The sequence below is a fragment of the Brachyhypopomus gauderio genome, chromosome 6 (genome assembly GCF_052324685.1).
Source record: "Brachyhypopomus gauderio isolate BG-103 chromosome 6, BGAUD_0.2, whole genome shotgun sequence".
NCBI lineage: Eukaryota > Metazoa > Chordata > Actinopteri > Gymnotiformes > Hypopomidae > Brachyhypopomus > Brachyhypopomus gauderio.
The window spans coordinates 10,536,315-10,554,166 of NC_135216.1; the positions used below are offsets into that span (position 1 = coordinate 10,536,315).

The window sequence follows — 17,852 nt, forward strand, 5'->3', positions numbered from 1 at the left end:
TCAGTGGATATAAGCGTGGTGTTTATTGTCTATGGTGTGTCCTGAACATGGTCCTGAGTCCCAGGCTGTGACAGTGAGATGGTGTTGACAGACTGATGAATGAAGAGGAGCCAGTGAGCAATATTCCCGTCCCAGACAGCAACGCCGTGCTCCGAGCTAATCCAGTGCTGCCGGAAGCATGCGGTCAAGAGGGCAGCATTTATTATTCTTCTCTGCTTCTATATATGTGATAATAAAAAGGCTGACGTGTTTATTTCTGGCAGCCGTCAAACTTATGGAGAAAGAAGGATGCAGAAGGGAAAAAAAGAGTCAATGTCTCCAAAAAGGCACAAGCACATTAAGTGGTAATTACAGAGAGTAGAGGCATTTCCCTGCATGCCTATGACCACAGAGGAGAGTGGCGTCTTCAGGCCAAAGAGGGGCGCCTGTCCTATTAGACCCAGAGAGATGAAATCGTATCGTGTACCCCTCCCATCCATTGTTCAAGCATCTAGACTCTTTGCGGTGGATTTCAGTGGACACACACATGCAAACACACACACGCACGCAATGACAGCAAAAAAAGTCCATTGAGCCTCTGTCTCAGATCTTATGATCAGTGGAGCGGGTCTGCACTGGTGCCACAAAATAAATTCCAGAGATTCTGGGATAATTCAAATGTGTCACGGCGCATTTTTCTGGCCGTAAGGGGCAGGGTGCTGAAAATCAAAAGGCCTCCATCGAGTCTCTTTTTATTCTCTTCCTCTTTAATCAGTGTTTCTCATTGGCTCTAAATACGCCCATGGTGTGTGTCCTCGTCTGGGAAAATACAACTCTTTTCCCTCCACTCCGCCTAGACATGGCAAAGCACTACACTGTCTTTCTGCATTACGAGAGAGCAGCTATGTTGAAAACTGAAAAAAGGTTGTTCATCGCATCTTTCCATGGCATTACAGATGCACAGACACGCCTCAAGGAACTGTTAAATATGCCCTCACATCAAGGTAATGCCTTGCAGTTCAGAACTTTTTGTTAAGTCGTGTTGGGGTATCTGAACTCTGCAACTCTGAGTTAATTCTGGTTTACATATAGGCATTATGAACATGAATACATTTTATGAGGTGCTATAAATTTCATTTTCAAAAGAAGCGGTATGGCAGCTTCTGTCCGCCTGTCTACCCTGTGGTTTTGAAAGGACACCACAAAGCCTTTGTGCTCTGTGGGTTCACCATGGGAAAATTCTTTAAACAAATAAGTCACCCTGCGACCCCTCCATGTAAAAGCCCTTCTGAGCACTGTCGCTTGTATGGCACAGGCGTGCCACAGCCTGCAGGCATGTGTGTTTATCTTAGTCCGAATGTAAAAAAAAAAAGCTATTTCAAGGCTGAAAGAAAGCAAATAAACTTGCATTCCAGAGTAGACAATGTACGCACAAGTGATTGGACTGACCCTTTCTGTGCACATGATGGACTGGACTGACATTGGCAAATGTCATTATTTACCACCTTTTACCATGTTTGGAACAAAATGAGTCTCTATGGTGTTATAGCACAGTTCATTGGATCTCCCTTAGCATCTCCCTTACGCATGCTAGGAACAGATATACACACATCTACCTAATACCAATGATTTTAGTTTTTTCAGGGTTTTTGCTCCCCCTTCTGGTGATGACAGTTACTACAATCATTGTCTGCAAGAGGTATTCAAATCACAGCCCTCGGGGTTCAGATGCTACAGATTGTTAACCCTCCCTTTATCTGGGAGTCTGGTATTTCAACATACATAATAATTTAATCCACCACAAGAGATTCTGAAATCCAGACTGGATTATATATGGGTAGTAGTTTACTTACTATAATTAATCCCATGCAATGTAAAATCCAATTACTGCCAATTCAATTCCTAAACAAAATGATATATTATCACACATCGTGGATTCCACCCTTACTTCTTTGCAAACTTTATTACATCAGTTTTTTGTAAAGACATTTTTATCTAATGTAGGAGATGCTAAACACATAGGGAAGGCTATTGCATGTCAGTCTGTCGGAAAAGCACACCTAGCATTAAAACATTTGATGTACAGCTTTATCGTGTTCGCTGGGCATAAACCTATAATGAACACTTTTCAGTTTTTTATTTATTAAAAAAAGTTTAAAATATCCAATAAATTTCATTCCAATTCACGATTTTGTCACTCGTGTTGTTGATTCTTAAATTTTTTTTTTATTGTATATCTTTCTTTGAACCCTGAAATGTGGCAAAAAGTTGAACAGTTGAAGGGGGCTGAATACTTTCGCAAGGCACTGTAAATGTACTTTGTCAAATTTATATGTTACATAAATTTATGTTTCTCTTATCTTATCTTTCATGATGATTTTTCATGAGTCTGCACTAAACAATAAATCTGCCAGGTGACACATACCCAAGTTTGATCAGCCTGTGGTGGGCCCACCCAGGCAGAGGGTGTCTTGTGAGGAAATGGCCGAAACACCCGAGGATGCCAGGGCACACAAGTGATGATGTCACACAGGTGGCACCGCATGGTCATCAATGTCAACCCCACTCCACTGTCACCAATCATGAACATGGAGGGACATAAACATCTAGTCCTATTACAAAGTCTGAACAAGGTAAGTCTGAGAAATGCATGCTGTGGTTAACATTCAGTGTATGGTTACATTGTTTCAGTTTGCTTACATAATAATACAATGGTCTCCTCCTTGCAGACACAGGGTATCCTTGCCCTGACCCTGTATGGAGGGTTATTTGTGACAATATTATATGAATAAATGAACAAAGAAATAATTGTTTAAAACGTTAAATAAATATTTAAAATGAGATTTAATTAATTAAATTATTAATTAAATTATTTAAATATGGAAAGGAAGCATAAATAATTTTATGTAATTAAATTCATCGTTAGTTGATTGTGATAGTTGTATTTCATTAATTGTTTAACTTAAATAATTTAATTAATTATTTCATTATTTATTTCATTATTTCAAGCGTGTCGTCGAACCATGAAATAATTAAATCTGTCAACATCAGCCATCAAACTCAGTGGGCGGGCCTAACTCCGATCGATGCAGGCTGATTGGTTAGATTGCACAGTAAGTCATGATAGAGCGATGACAGATGTTCGAGAGCAGCTCTAACGCGCCTTAACCTTTTTCTGATACCGGTGTTCACTGTTTCGAGATAAAAATGTCGAGAAGCTGCCCTGAGCTGTTAAGAGAAGCTGCAGGTTTGATTGAAGAAGCGTTAAGGAACACTCCTGAAGCTCTTAACACCCAGGAGCAGCCTTCAACCTCCACTTCATCACACAGACAACCTGTCCAAGGTCTGTAGTTGGGTGTAGGACAGATTGGGCCTAACATTAACCAGCTTAACACACCAACATGCCGCTTCAGTTATTAGTATACCAGTTAGATAGTCTAGTTAGAGGTATTTTAGATACTGGACTTGCGTGTCTAGTACTGGGGTGTTAAATATGGGCAAACTGTACAACGTTAACAATCAAGTTAGCTGCATCTTTCACAGACACTGATATTTGCTTCAGCAACTGCGCTAGTTCAGCAGGATGGATAATATTATTTGGGTGGTGGGTCATTATTCTTAGCACTGCAGTGACTGCACTGGCATAGTGGTGGTGTATGAGGTGTTAGTGTGTGTTTTATTGTGGTGGTGTATGAGGTGTTAGTGTGTGTTGTATTGTGGTGGTGTATGTGGTGTTAGTGTATTGTTGGTGGTGGTGTATGAGGTGTTAGTTAGGCTGACCATATTTTTGTTTGGGAAAACCAGGACACGGGGGGGGGGGTGGCGAACGTAAGTTGTTGGCTCTCCGCAAGTTGAGTATGATGAGGCTCAACTGATGAGGCTCAGGGATTCCGTGTCATACAGCGCCGTGCTCAGGGTCCTAGTGCCTGTAGAATTAATGGCCCGATTAACGTAATTTAAAAACCAGGACATTTCCACAGTTTTAAAAAATATCCCGGGACGCCCGGGGCAGGACGTGAAATACGGACATGTCCCGGGAAATACGGACGTTTGGTCACCCTAGTGTTAGTGTGTGTCATATTGTGGTGGTGGTGGTGTATGAGGTGTGTGTACTGGTACAGTGAGTGGATCGAACACAGTAGTGCTGCTGGACTATAAGTGTTATTTCTTAAGGAAAATAAAGCTCATTTTATATGTTTTTTTGCTTTTAAAAGGTCTGTTCCAACAAATTCAATCAATTAAAATATTCTAAAAAAGTTCTAGAACCCAACAATAAAATACAAGTAATATAGTTACTTGTCATGACGTGTTGTAGTGTGAGTTGAACCTTAAAGTATTTACAGAAATCATGTGACTGTGTAATCACAACAAAAAAAAAATATTAATGAGCTGCTTAGATAAGTTAAATGATTGTTATTTTGAATAAACATTCAGAACTGGGTCTGGGTTCTCATGTTAAGGGGAGCACTATTTACTTAATTTTTTTTACACTTTATTTTCTGATACATTTTAGAATCATTTAGAGTAGCATGAGAATAAGGAACTTAAGCTTTGTCGCCATTCTACTAGACAGCATATAGTTAATCCTTTGTTTTCAGTCGGTGGTTCTCATTTTTGTTGTGACATTTTTGTTTCTCTCTATATGCAGCCGAGGTGGCAAGGCTCTTTGCTCCATACAGCAATAACATTACACCTAGAAGGTATGCTAGACGTCAATTGCAGAGCCCTGCAATTCGATGCAATTACTACACACACACCTTCTGTTGCTTGCATGGTCACAAGGCTGATACAGTTCCAAGTGTACAGGAGAAGGCAGACCTTGCAGCCTCAGGACTTGGAGAAAAAAAGTATCATTTTCAGGTTAGTTTGATCATTTATGAGTTGTAATTTGCTTTTGTTCATTTGTGTTTCAGTAATTGTGCTTGAAAGAACTGTAAAGTTCTGTTTCTGTGCCAGTCACAATGCAGTTTGGCTCACAATATTAATGTGTTTGCATAACTCTAACTCTGAAATTAATGTGTGTGTGTGTGTGTGTGTGTGTGTGTGTATATGTATGTGTATATATTTTTTTATGTAATCAGGAAATTATGCAGATCCTATGGTAGTAACGAACAGACTGATGGAAGTATATCCAAAACTTCGTGAAGGGGGTGGTTTTGAGCTTCTCAAAGTTGCTGGATCTACTCGCAGTCGAAGTCTGGCATTACTCCCTTGTCCCAACTCTGGATACACACTTGTCTATCTGAAAGATCCAGCTACAATGATTGGACAGGCTACAATCTACATACGCCCACTTCAACAAGACCTGCCTTTTGAATCTGTAAGCTATACTTTTACACATTGTGAAAAAAAATGTTTATACTTCTTACACATTAATGTTGTTCTTTATTGTTATATTCTATAAAATCATCAGTTATAGCGGTAATTAATTAAAATGCTATTTTATGAATCTTTCCACTACATTATTAGGAAGGTGCTCGTCATGCCTCTGGTCCAGTCATCTCCTGCCTCACTTGTCAGAGGGGTGTTCTTTTCTCTGAAATGAAACTGCACAGGGAGAACTGTAAAGGGTATGTAGCTACACAACCAATTTCTGTGCTTGGATTTGTATTTTGGCTTGTTGTACATTCTAGTGAGTATGATAAGTAAATCTTATTTTGTTAATTTAAGGACATCCATTCAGGAATCAGATAGGGATGGAGAGGAAAATCAGGGTGAGGCTAATGTTAGGGAACCAGACGCGGTCAGTGACCGTATCCAAGTAAGGCCGGAGTCAGCAGGGACATCGGTTGCAAGTGCAGTAGTTGTGGCTGACAGTGAAGAGTTTGAGCACAGAGCAGCAGACCGTGGTTTGTATTCACACAGCAGAGTAGCCATATAGATTTGATTTGTTTGTAATGATTTTCAAAATGGTATAACATTTATGGATCTTGTGTTGTGCACATATTTTTTGTGTGTGTAGAATGGGGACTTATTGAAAATCCAGTTCAAGCCTCCAAAGTTTTCAAGGAGAGCTTACTTGGGGAACATGCATCTGGAAGGCCACTTAAACTGAAGATGGATATAAGGGACACTGAGGAAGACAGAGAGCGTGCACTTCTGTCATTCTATAAAGAGCAACGTGAATGGGCATGTCCTCTTCAATGTGCCCTTGATGGTTAGTAATATAGTGAGTTAAAATTTAAATGACAGCTACAGACAAAAATCTGTTAGACACTACTTTTATTTCAATTATTGAATAAATATTTTGTTTTATGACAGGGGATGCTGCTGTTGGACAAGGAGTGGTGCGGTACTTTCTGACAACAATAATATCCAAACTTCAGTTTGGATTCAGTCTAAATCTCGGTGTGTGTATAAAGCATATATTATAGCATGTGTAAATGAGAGTCAGTAAGTTACTTATACCACTGTAATGGCCTGTTTTGTATTACTGACAGGTGGCACAGGTCGAACGCTGTTATTTGAGGGTCAGCCTGACCACCTCGTTCCAGCCACATCAGAGTCCCTTATTGAGAGCAATCTCTTCCAGGTTGCTGGAAGGATGTTGGGTCATTCCTTCTTGAATGATGGCCCATGTGTGACAGGATTAAGTCCAGCTATAATCCATGTGTTGTTCAATGGAGACCCAGAAATGGCAACAATTGTCACAGAAGACTGTCCCGATTTGCACATCAGGAGCATAATAGAAATGGTACATGAAATTGCCTGTTTTAACCCTTGTGTGGTGCTGATATTTTTGTTACTCAGTGTTTGTGGGTTTGGTGGACCCGCAAACACTGAGTTCACATTCACATTTTGTTCATTGAAAATGCGTTTTGATATACAACATGTTCTTCATAGAAAATTAGCCAAGGCCAATGAGTCTGAGATTTAAAAATAATTAAGTGTATTTTTTTCATTTGATACAAAATGAACACCATACAAGGGTTAAGCGTAAAGGTTTTTGGTTTTGGTTTCTGCATTTCATAATGCATTTTTATGGATTCAAAATATGACACATATTGGGTGCTATTTACACTTAGTATTTCCTTGGGTCAGTGGCATGCCTATGGTGCACAACTTCAGAATGAAGAAGGGTTAATGAAAGAGCTCTGTGCTGATTAGTAATCACTTTGTTTTACTTTATTAATATCTATAATAATCATCAATGCCGTTATTAATTTGTTCTTAAACATTTTGTAGGATAGATTACTGGGCTTGTTCACAAGATATATGCCTAAGTGTAATGTTATTTAAGAACTGTGTTCAAAGGGTGTGTGTGTGTGATGTTACATTTTAATCTATAGTAAAATACAGTACTGTTAGACAGTCCTTGGAAATACACAATACGTGGTTTGGTCATGTAGAGGTGATTCAGTTAAATAAGTGTAGTTATTTTTAACTGTCTTATGTTCTTTGGGAGAATCAGGCCCATAAGTGAAGACAGCACATAAGCATATCCAATATTTCTGAAAATTGTCATGTACTTTTTTAAATTGTGTCTTAGTGTAATAACTTTTATATAATAATCTAAATTTTAGCTTGAAACTGAAGAACTTACTCAGGAGCAACAGGACACTGTCTCAGATCTATCCATGTCGTGGGATCTTCCAGCAGTCACAAAAACAAATAGGAGATGGCTACAGAACAAACTATTGGTCCATGCTGTAAGTTAGAGACATATTTTTTTCAGTGAAATTACTGTTTTTATGTTCAGTGTTGAGAGGTGGAAATTGGCAAGCTATTACATATAAACACCAAATTGTCACCAAATCACTTTAAAAAACTGAGCATTTTAAACATGATTTAACACAGTTAAATTTGACAATTTCTATCCGTGCCTCTCCTGGTAGAAAGTTCTCATTTGTGTTGGCTATATCATTTAGGTCATTGGAAGGACCAAGCGTCAAATAAAGCAGCTAAGGAAGGGTCTGAAAGATGTGATGGTATGGCCCTTCCTGATATCTAGACCCGACGTTGTCTCGCTGGTTTTCCCCAGAACAGGTGAAACGCTCTACACTCCCCAGGTGATTTATTTTTCCTCAGTTTTGTATCATGATTGTGTTCACACGAGTATTTTTCGTCATCTGTAAACCTTGTAATCGGTATGTTTTGTAACCAACTGGGAGAATTTCCTGTGTAAAAATATGCAAATCTATATGTCCCATGATCTATGTAAATGTGCATTTATGCAACTAATTAACATTGTTGAATGTTTTCACCCCTCAGATGCTCCTTGACAAAATAATTTGGCCTGTTGAGGACAGTGATGATGATGATGAATTTGATGTTGAGACCACATGTCGCATTACTGGTTTTCTGCGCCTGTTCATCGAAACAGGTACGGTTGTGTTAATACTACTCTGTTGTCCTTATCACAGGTACAGTATGCAGTTTTACAGAAAATGCATACATATGTATGCAAACAATGGAATGGAATGTTTGCAGTACAGTTGTTTCTGATGAAAAAATCCTTATTCTAATATTCTGTGTTCATTGACTTTTAGCTTCACCAAGGAAACTGGCCGAGCTGCTAAAGTTCTGGGTGGGGTGGGAGGTGCTGCCATGTGAACTCAAAGTGGAGCTGTCCAGAGGATCCTTTCCTACATCCACCACATGCTTTGAAACTTTGAAGCTGCCAGTTCATTTTAAGTCCTACACAGACTTTGAGGCTGCCTTTATGGCTTCCATAAATAGCACACACACTGGATTTGGACTAGTTTAACACAACTTTCCCTTAGATCAGGGTTGTCCAATCTTGTCTGCAAAAGGCCAGTGTGACTGCAGATTTTCATTCCAGCCAGTCACAAGCTCAGGTAATCAGTTGTTTGAAGAGTGACTTATTGATTATACATGAAACCCAGTGTGCTGCACGTTGTTTCAAACCTGCAGCCACACCAGTCTTTTTGAATAAGATTGGACACAAGTCTGAAGTTCAAACCACAGTTATTTGTTTGTGACATTGTATACTGTATTTAGTCCAGTTACTTTTCATTTCACACTGCAGTTTAGTGACTGAGCGCACTAAACAATTTTACTACATCCTGCCATCATCACCTAGGTGAGCAGAGTCACTCTGTACTCAACACCGATTGACATGTAGAATGTTAGCAGTTGAGCAGTGTTATCTTTCCAGGTGTTGTACTGAATCCAACTGTAGGCCTATCCTGCAGCAGATTCAGGGTAGTGCAATCCCCTCTAATTACTTTTATTTCTGTTCCTAAAAAAGGGGGGGTGGTATGTGGATGTGGGTGATAACGGCACAACACAGTTCTTTTTCTTCTGCTGTTATTGAATGCATTACAATATCATGTCTCAACTTCATCTGATTAGTCCAAAAGCTTAAAACATCTCAGTGTTTTCACACTGCAGATGAACTTAACCATGGTTCAGTTGTTCTGGCCGAAGACAACCTCATTAGGTTGGACCAAACTTTGGTCATTTGTTCCAGACCTTAGTTCATGGCACATTTTGTGCACCTGGTGATGTTGCTCAGATCAAATTGATAAGTCTGTACCAACAAGATTAAGTTTTTTTTTCACCTCATGTTTGAAAGAGGCTTGCAAAGGGAAGAGTTTAACTCATGTTTAGCTTCACTATTTTATTCTGTAATAAAATAGACAAACAGGATAGGGCTGTTTAACAACACAGTTTATTTTAGTTCCAGAAAACAAAGAATTATGTCAAATTCATGCTGTTAAAACAAAGTGTTTATTTTTTGCTTTTCATTAACTGTTGTTGAAAATCCAATGCATGTTTATCTAGATATGCTACAAGAATAAATTATATGCAATTTATTTCAGTCTCCTATGATTCTTGACAAAATCTGAACAGTCTCCAAGTACATGCCAATTGTGCGATCCAAAGGCCCCCCTGGAACTGGCAAAGAAGCAAGTTCATCATCGGTGAGCTCACGGCGCAGCTGGATCTCCGGAACAGATACAGTGTTGTCAAGAAGGGTGTGAGGCCCATTCCAGTCAATCCCATAGTCTTCATTAACCTATGAAATATATTATCATAATAGACTAGTGACTTCTTACAGTACCCAATGCTCATCGTAGAAGCAAAGATAACGTACTTAATGACCAGTCAGTGTATATTACCTACTGTTGCAGTAACAAACCAGCTAGTTTTTCAGCAAAAAATATAAGCAAATGTTTGAAATGCACGCATGCAGAATGTTTACTTACATTAAAATATTGACTTCTCAATGAATACATACCTCGGTTAAGTCCTCTGTGGGAGTTTGCTCTCTGTATCTTCTCCAGAGTTGTTCTGGTGACTGACCCCTTTCAGTTCTAAGGCCATGGAAGTTCCAAGCATCTCTGAAAGACTTGAGATGCCTCTGTATTTGTGGTAGGAAGATCCAATGCAAGGCAAATAGATAGAGTTCATTGTCAGGGTGAAGTGCTGACTGATCTTCCAAAGAGACAAAGATCTGGTAGAAGAGGTCTAGAGCATGCTCATAAACATCCCTCCACAACCTTTCTATTCTGTAAGAAAGACATAACCTGGATTGTATATCTTCTCTTGTACAATCAATTAACACTATAATGTAAGGCAAGTGAATTTACCGTTGATTATGAACACTTCTGCCGGTGATGTGGGAATTTCTGTTGGTACCTCTGCTCCTGATCATAAATTCTGCAACGTCTGCATTCTCCCCACCTTTATCAGATCGTACCCTTGATGGCAATCCATACTCATCAACAGCTGTGAGAAAGCTCTGTAAGACTGTGTTTGCTCTGTTATTGCCAGCCACAGTAAGGTAAACCACCAAGCGACTGAATCCATCCACCCCTCCATGGACCACAAACCTCCATCTGTATGAAAGAGACAATTGTGAACAGGTTAGCTAACTCACAATGTTGTACACATATCTGTACATAGATTTTTCTTTCTGCCAGTATTACTGATACCTTATGAGCTTATGGTTACCGTCGATGTGCCATAAGTAATTTGGGCCAGGCACAGAATACTGCCGTCGTCTTAGTGTATGCAACCGTAGACGTCTCATGCACACACCCTCTGCATCAACTCTGCGAAAAGACTCTCTCAACCTTGAGACTGAAAAGAAATATAGCTGAAAAACACATACCACTCTGGAAAAAAATTAAGAGACCATTGCAAGTGATGTATGTGAGTAAAATGAACATTATTGGTTCATTCTATATACTGCTGACAATATTTCTCTAAAATTCCAAATGAAAATATTTTCATTTAGAGCATTTTCTGCAGAAAATATGAAATATAAAAATAAGGAAAAGATGCAATACTTTCAGAGCACAAATAATGCAAAGAAAACAAGTTCATATTCATTTAGAAATAACAATAGTAATGTTTTAACTTTGGATGAGTTCACTAATCAATATTTGGTGGAATAACCCTGATATTTAATCACAGCTTTCATGCACCTTGGCTTGCTCGCCACTACCCTTCTAAAAAAAAAAATCCAGCCCACGTCCAGCTGGACACCCAATAAAAAACTAGCTCTTTACCAGCATAGGCTATGTTTTTGTGGATGACAAGCTGGGCGTGAGCTGGATTTTTGGCAGGGCAGTCTTTCACACACAGCGCTCTCTTCAATCTCTAAACAGCTGTAGGATATATCAGCCAGAACATTAAAACCATTGCAGTGCTCTCTTCATTCTTTACACAGCTAGATAGCATTAAATCCCATCCAATACAATGTCTCTCTACACACTTACTTGGAACACGTATACCTCTGGCTTTCAGAAGACCATGTCTGGGTGGCTTCTGTGGACATCAGTTACAATGTAGTCCAGCTCTTCATTAGTGAGTGGTGAATAGAGGTCTGTCTTTCTGCAGCAAACAAAAGCATTGAGCAAAGTCATATATGATGGGAAAGGGATATCTCTATACAATATACTTTACAATTGTACATGTTCATCTTTACAGCAGTAGACAGTATGAATGAAGAGTAATAAACAAGTTAAGTTTGGTGTTCATAGCTCAATGTTTTAGTATATTAAAGCCATGATAAACTGTTTTCATATAGTAGTAAGGTCAGTGTAACGTTTATCAGTTCAGTTTTCTGACCGTTTGAGAAAATTGGGTGCAAAAATATACGTTACACTGACAAACGTTACACTGACCTAGCTAGTACTTTCAGTACTTTAGTTAGAACTAGATCAGGGGTAATCAATTAAATCTTTCCGCGGTCCATTTTTGGCAGATAGCTCAGACCTTAGGTCCGGGTCCGCGGTGGCGAACGAAAGTTGTTGAGCGGGGGGGGGGGTGTGTGGTGGCGAACGTAACACTCAAATGGGTGGTGAACGTAACACTCGTCTGAAAATAAATTCTCCGGTTTAAAATATAGTCTCCCGTTAAATTTTTTTTGGCATTTGGGTCCGTATCCAGTTAATCAGGAATGTGATTGGGTCCGGACAGGACGGCGTTCGGGTCCGGATCCGGACCGCGGTCCGCCATTTGGTGATACCTGAACTAGATGATGCTACATTAGGGAAATTTATATGGAACAAATGATTGGTTACCCACCGTATTCCGTTCTGTTCCATGTGTCTCCTGATGGTCCTCTCAGACACTCCATACATATCTGCGATTTCAGGAGCTGTTACTCCACAGAGAACATGGTGCTCCAGCATTCCGCTGGGGATGTGAAAGGCTGGGCGACCTGGGCCTGCTGTAGTTTGCTGTGGTTGGATGGAGAAGCGCTGGAGCACTTCTTCAAAGTTTGCAGTTACCCTGTAGTCTATATTTTGGTGAGAGAGAGCAGAAAGCAGCCCTAACACTTCTATAAAGTCGTGTATTTGATCAGTGACAGAGTCTGGGGCTGCAGCCCCTGATTCAATTTTCTCCGCTAGCTGTAAGATAGTTCTAACGAACTCCTGAGAAATGTCCTGCAGATCCATGTCGAGAGCCACCATGCTGAGAAAACACTCACACAGGCCAGAGCAATCAACCTGCATCGATCGGAGTTAGGCCCGCCCACTGAGTTTGATGGCTGATGTTGACAGATTTAATTATTTCATGGTTCGACGACGCGCTTGAAATAATGAAATAAATAATGAAATAATTAATTAAATTATTTAAGTTAAACAATTAATGAAATACAAATATCACAATCAACTAACGATGAATTTAATTACATAAAATTATTTATGCTTCCTTTCCATATTTAAATAATTTAATTAATAATTTAATTAATTAAATCTCATTTTAAATATTTATTTAACGTTTTAAACAATTATTTCTTTGTTCATTTATTTATATAATATTGTCACAAATAACCCTCCATAACCCTGAGCTAGGACTAAATTAAACTAACATTACTGCTCCATGTACTGTTCTGGATGTTGATGGTCCCTCTCATGTTCTGTAAGAGGGCAGTCACACATTATCATGGTGGATCACATGAAATGGCTTAAGATAAAGATGAAGGACTGGTCAAGCAGACCTAAACCCAATAGAACATCTTTAGGGCGGAAAGTGTAGGAGCACAAAGTCTTGAATTAAGGCAGTTCTGGAACCATTGGAACGTGGTGGCCACACAAAATATTGACACTTCAGGAACTTTCACTAACGGGTGGACACACTTTTGTTGCCAGTAGTTTAGACATTAATGGCTTTATATTGAGCTATTTTGAGGGGAAAATACATTTACACTATTATATAAGCTGCACACAGACTGCTTTTCATTGTGTTAAAGCATAATTTTGTCAGTGTTGTCCCATGAAAATATACTTAAATATCTGCAGAAATGTGAGGGGTGTACTTACTTTTGTGATACTAAAAGTATTACTACTTTAGGTTGGATTTGTTAAACCCTTCAACTTAAAAGACGTCAAACATAGATACCTACATTCGAACAAGTGCAAATTGTTTAGAAATGTAACCATTTATTAAACACAAATCACCACTATACACACAAACACACAAACGTGTGTACACATAATATGACATCGGCGGTGTCGTCATTTCCCGTGTGTGTCCGAGATGTTTCAGGAAACAGCTAGCTTAGCCAGGCTTCGGCAATAAAAGCAACATCGAAGATATTTCGATTTAAATGGCCAACTCGCTATAATCAAACGTCCTTTGATTAGCCAAGGTAATACGTTTATGAAATCGGGTTTAATCGGTTTTATGCATGCGAATTCCGAACTTTTCCGGGCTAACCAGGCAAGCAACTTTGGAGCTAGCTTGCGTCTTAGCAGCGACGCGGACGATGCGAACAACAGTCACACAACTGATTTGGAAACCTCACACTATAAAATACCCCAGGATAGATGTGTACGATACAGTAGACTAGGCACAAATGTTACTGATGCAAGTTCTTATATATATTGTACCAGTCTATGCTGTTGGCAATACAGAAACGTAAACCTTGTTATGCTGGGCACTGGGATCAGTAGATTGTATTGACTGCCAGCTGATGGGTGGTTCAGTATGATTTCTCCATCTGTGATCTCTCTAACCTCACCCTTGTTTTCTTTTATTGTAGGAAGACTGATCCAGCCTGAATGTAAAAGGCAATTATGGAGGTGCCATCTTACCAGTCTAAACTTTTATGTGAGCTCAATGAACAGCGTAAGCGGGACTTCTTCTGTGACTGCAGCATCATTGTGGAGGGTCGTGTGTTCAAGGCTCACCGTAACATTTTGTTTGCCAGCAGCGGTTACTTCCGGGCACTGCTGGTGCACTACCTGCAGGACAGTGGCCACAGGCATAGCACTGCGTCGCTGGACATCGTCACAGCAGATGCTTTCTCACTTATTTTGGATTTCCTGTACTCGGGCCAGTTAGATCTGCGGAGTGATAATGTGATTGAAATCATGTCAGCTGCCAGCTACTTGCAGATGACCGATGTGGTGAACTTTTGCAAGGGCTATATTAAATCATCGCTGGAGATTTGCAACCGGGAGAAGGAGGGCCAGAGGGAGAGGCTTAGGGAGAGAGACAGACCAGCCGGTAGTGTGACTCCGAATTCAGCCTCGAGTGTTCCCGTGGCCTCCACGTCCCAGGTAGACAGGGCAACCCCTCAGGGTGTGAATACACCCAACTCTGTTGAAGCTCCCTCTGACATTCTCTCCACACCAGCTGCGACCAGTAGCAAAGACTCGGAGAGCGAGAACTCGCAAGGAGGATTCCCCAGCCAACCTCAAACAAGTGCCCCTATGAAGACCAGCCTGAGCGTGGACCTCATCAACTCATCCTCGTCAGGGCTGCTTGTTGGGTTGGTACACCCTAAGATTAAGTTTGATCCTGATGACGAAGGCGAGTGTTCGCTTGAATCTAAAGACATGGGCCTCTACGGAGACGGGAACCACGGTGAGGACAGGACCCTGGGCTCCAGTCCTGCTCCTAGCACTGAGCCGTCCTCCTTGCCCTGCCCCAACTACCAGATGAAGCAGTTTGTAGATGTGCTGCTCCGTGGAGGAGCCAATCCCAACCGTGAGGAGCTTGTACCTCACTTTGCTCATAGCATGGGGAGCAGCGGAGTGGTGGGCCGAGTAGAGGAGGGTCTCGGGCACGGAGGCCCCTGCGGTATGGAGCTACAAAGCGACTGGTATATGGAGGATGCAGGTGAGCGACTTCATAGCATTCTATCACAACAGTCAAAAACTTTTTTTAACTACACAAATTGGGGGTGCCGATTGTTTTAAATGGCTGTCTTGCTTAAAATTTTCAACATCCATCTGCCCACTCAGGGAGGCTCCATAAATGCCCATTCTGCCCGTACACAACCAAACAGAAAGGCATCCTGAAGAGACACATCCGCTGTCATACGGGAGAGAGGCCGTATCCCTGCGAGATCTGTGGAAAGCGTTTCACACGACAGGAGCATCTGCGCACGCACGCGGTCACTGTACGTCAACAGGATCTGTCTGTGTGCAGCGTTTGTTCAGAGCCTACCTTATTCTCTCTTTGTTTGTTTTGTCTCCTGTTCATACCTGCCTTTGTTTCTACAGGTCCATCGCTCGAGCTGGCCCATTGTGTGTAAAGGCTGCCGGCGCGTCTTTTCCGGGGTCGTTTCTCAGGGCCTAAAGAGGTTCGGCCTGTGTGATGGCTGTACTTGCGTTACTACAACTAATGAGGACTCTCCCTCCATGACCCTTGGCAGCCAGTCCGTGGGTGTGGAGCAGAACGCAGGAGACTCTGACTGGCCCATCTTCATGGAGAATGGAGATGAAGAACCCAGCACTGGTGCTGGCGAGCTGGATGATAAGAAAGACCTTCAAAGGCAGCTTGCGGAGGGTGGGAGTCTTCTGTAAGAGATCCCTCCTGTTCCAAATTCTGCCGGGCTGCATCAGTATTCCCCTCAGTCTCACCCTAATAAAGTCTTAGGATGCAGACCAACCATCAAAGCTTTGGAGGAAATGTGTTGTGTGGCACATTTTGGTACATTCTTAGCAAGATGGAGAACAAGTCATAAAGCAAATAGTGTGGTCACAGAGGAAGGAGTAACGCTAGCTTGTTGCATATTGATACAGAAATTGTAGTTGTGTGTATTTACGGGTACATTGTCTGATTTAGCATGAGCTCCACAGTTCATATGGAGCTCGTAGTGTTCCAGAAAAAGTTACATTTTTCTTTACATTTAATTTAAGTTTAATCTTCAAAACTAAGCTTGTAAGACTAAATCAATTACATTTAGTAATATCACTGTGCGACATTTATTTATATATTTTTTGCGCTCCTGGATTAAAAAAAAGTAAAATCCTTAATTGTTTCCTAATTACTTAGGTCTAGAAGTATAGGAAATGGCAGTTATTCCCCACAAACTTTTAATTTGACAGTGATTATATGGAAATAGGTAATTTCATATTATAAAACTGCTGTCTAGATTCAGGATGGGAGGAAGGGGGGTCTGAGCAGTGTCACATGGCAGCCACTGGAGGCCCACATGATGTTGATGACATCACTTCAAATCAAATTGCGCCTCATGAAACGATGACACAGTCTTGGATTGGGAGATGGCAGCCTTTGACTTAGAAGCTGTGCTGTGTAATGAACGTCTTCCCTAATTGATGTCTGAGGCTAAGGTCAAAATTGTTGTCGGACCATAGATAAAGATCCTGGAGTTCAGTGAATTCCCCCAGAAGCTCAACAGAGAGGAGAAACACGAACAGATTTGTTGACTTTGCTTTAAAGGTACAATAATTTTATTTGGAGTTTCATGAATCATTAGCAGAGGTTTCATGATAGTCAAGATAGTGAATGAGTAGGTAATTGACCAGGGTCAGACATGAACGATTTTGCACATATTCTGAACAAATGGGGGACCCTGCTATCTAAGGGGAAAACATAATTAGCATAATGGACCCTGAGAGTTTAGTCCTTTTATTTATTTTTACTTTTTGTATGTTGTGTAGTTAATCTTCTAGGCTGTATGATGCTGCCTTGTGAAGAAATATACTGTATTTAAGTTGAAATGTAAATACACAGGATGGCAAAATAAAAAGTGAAAGAGCAATTTTGCTGAAAAAAAATGTTTATTAATGTAAATTTCAAATGTGGGTCTAAATTGTAAAACCAGCATGTGAGTTTTGATAAGAGAATTACAGTGTCATGATATCAAATACCAGTAAAGGGGGGGTTATTGTGGAAGATAATTGTCTAAGTCCTTGACATTTCTTTTTCTATTTGGGACCCACTTCACAGATTTTTAGATTCAAGAAAGAACCGTGTTATTTATAGATCAGTGCAAGTAACAGGTATATGACCAAAGTGCAAATTTTATAAACGTGTTTGATACCAGTTTATGTCTAACAATAAATTGTATTCTGCTCACAAACAATGAGGTATTGAGGACTGATACAGAAAAGACTCATGATTCATTATATGAGTTGGGTGCGACCCCTGCCTCAGTCTGTCCCTATATATACCACTAACCGTGTCAGAAATAACAA

The 17,852-nt window shown here is 40.4% G+C and overlaps 2 protein-coding genes and 1 long non-coding RNA gene across 6 annotated transcripts; 2 read left to right on the forward strand and 1 right to left on the reverse strand.

The window, feature by feature from the left end:
• Positions 1-3,019: 3,019 nt before the first annotated feature.
• On the forward strand, positions 3,020-9,717 carry LOC143516780 (uncharacterized). Of its 2 annotated transcripts, XM_077008607.1 has the most exons (13): positions 3,020-3,322; positions 4,628-4,679; positions 4,762-4,839; positions 5,061-5,299; positions 5,449-5,549; positions 5,650-5,828; positions 5,942-6,136; positions 6,241-6,327; positions 6,420-6,673; positions 7,503-7,628; positions 7,848-7,988; positions 8,191-8,302; positions 8,469-9,717. In XM_077008607.1, exons 4-13 carry the CDS (start codon positions 5,078-5,080, stop codon positions 8,684-8,686), a joined length of 1,635 nt encoding a protein of 544 aa, XP_076864722.1. In that variant the 5' UTR covers positions 3,020-3,322; positions 4,628-4,679; positions 4,762-4,839; positions 5,061-5,077; the 3' UTR covers positions 8,687-9,717. The 2 variants fall into 2 exon arrangements, 1 of the variants encoding a protein (XP_076864722.1); XR_013131783.1 differs by lacking the exon at positions 3,020-3,322 and having other exon boundaries at positions 4,530-4,839; positions 7,848-7,965.
• LOC143516781 (uncharacterized) lies at positions 9,597-12,958 on the reverse strand. 3 transcript variants are annotated; one of them, XR_013131786.1, is made up of 6 exons: positions 12,481-12,958; positions 11,685-11,784; positions 10,881-11,028; positions 10,536-10,784; positions 10,184-10,454; positions 9,597-9,961 (listed from the first exon to the last, which is right to left on the reverse strand). It is a non-coding gene; the product is annotated as an uncharacterized LOC143516781 (long non-coding RNA). The 3 variants fall into 3 exon arrangements; XR_013131784.1 differs by having other exon boundaries at positions 11,670-11,784; positions 12,481-12,954; XR_013131785.1 differs by having other exon boundaries at positions 10,184-10,306; positions 11,670-11,784; positions 12,481-12,945.
• Positions 12,959-13,918: 960 nt separating this feature from the next.
• Positions 13,919-17,416, forward strand: zbtb8b (zinc finger and BTB domain containing 8B). The gene is made up of 4 exons (XM_077008608.1): positions 13,919-14,050; positions 14,444-15,525; positions 15,651-15,808; positions 15,912-17,416. Exons 2-4 carry the CDS (start codon positions 14,478-14,480, stop codon positions 16,212-16,214), a joined length of 1,509 nt encoding a protein of 502 aa, XP_076864723.1. The 5' UTR covers positions 13,919-14,050; positions 14,444-14,477; the 3' UTR covers positions 16,215-17,416.
• The last annotated feature ends 436 nt before the right edge of the window (positions 17,417-17,852 follow it).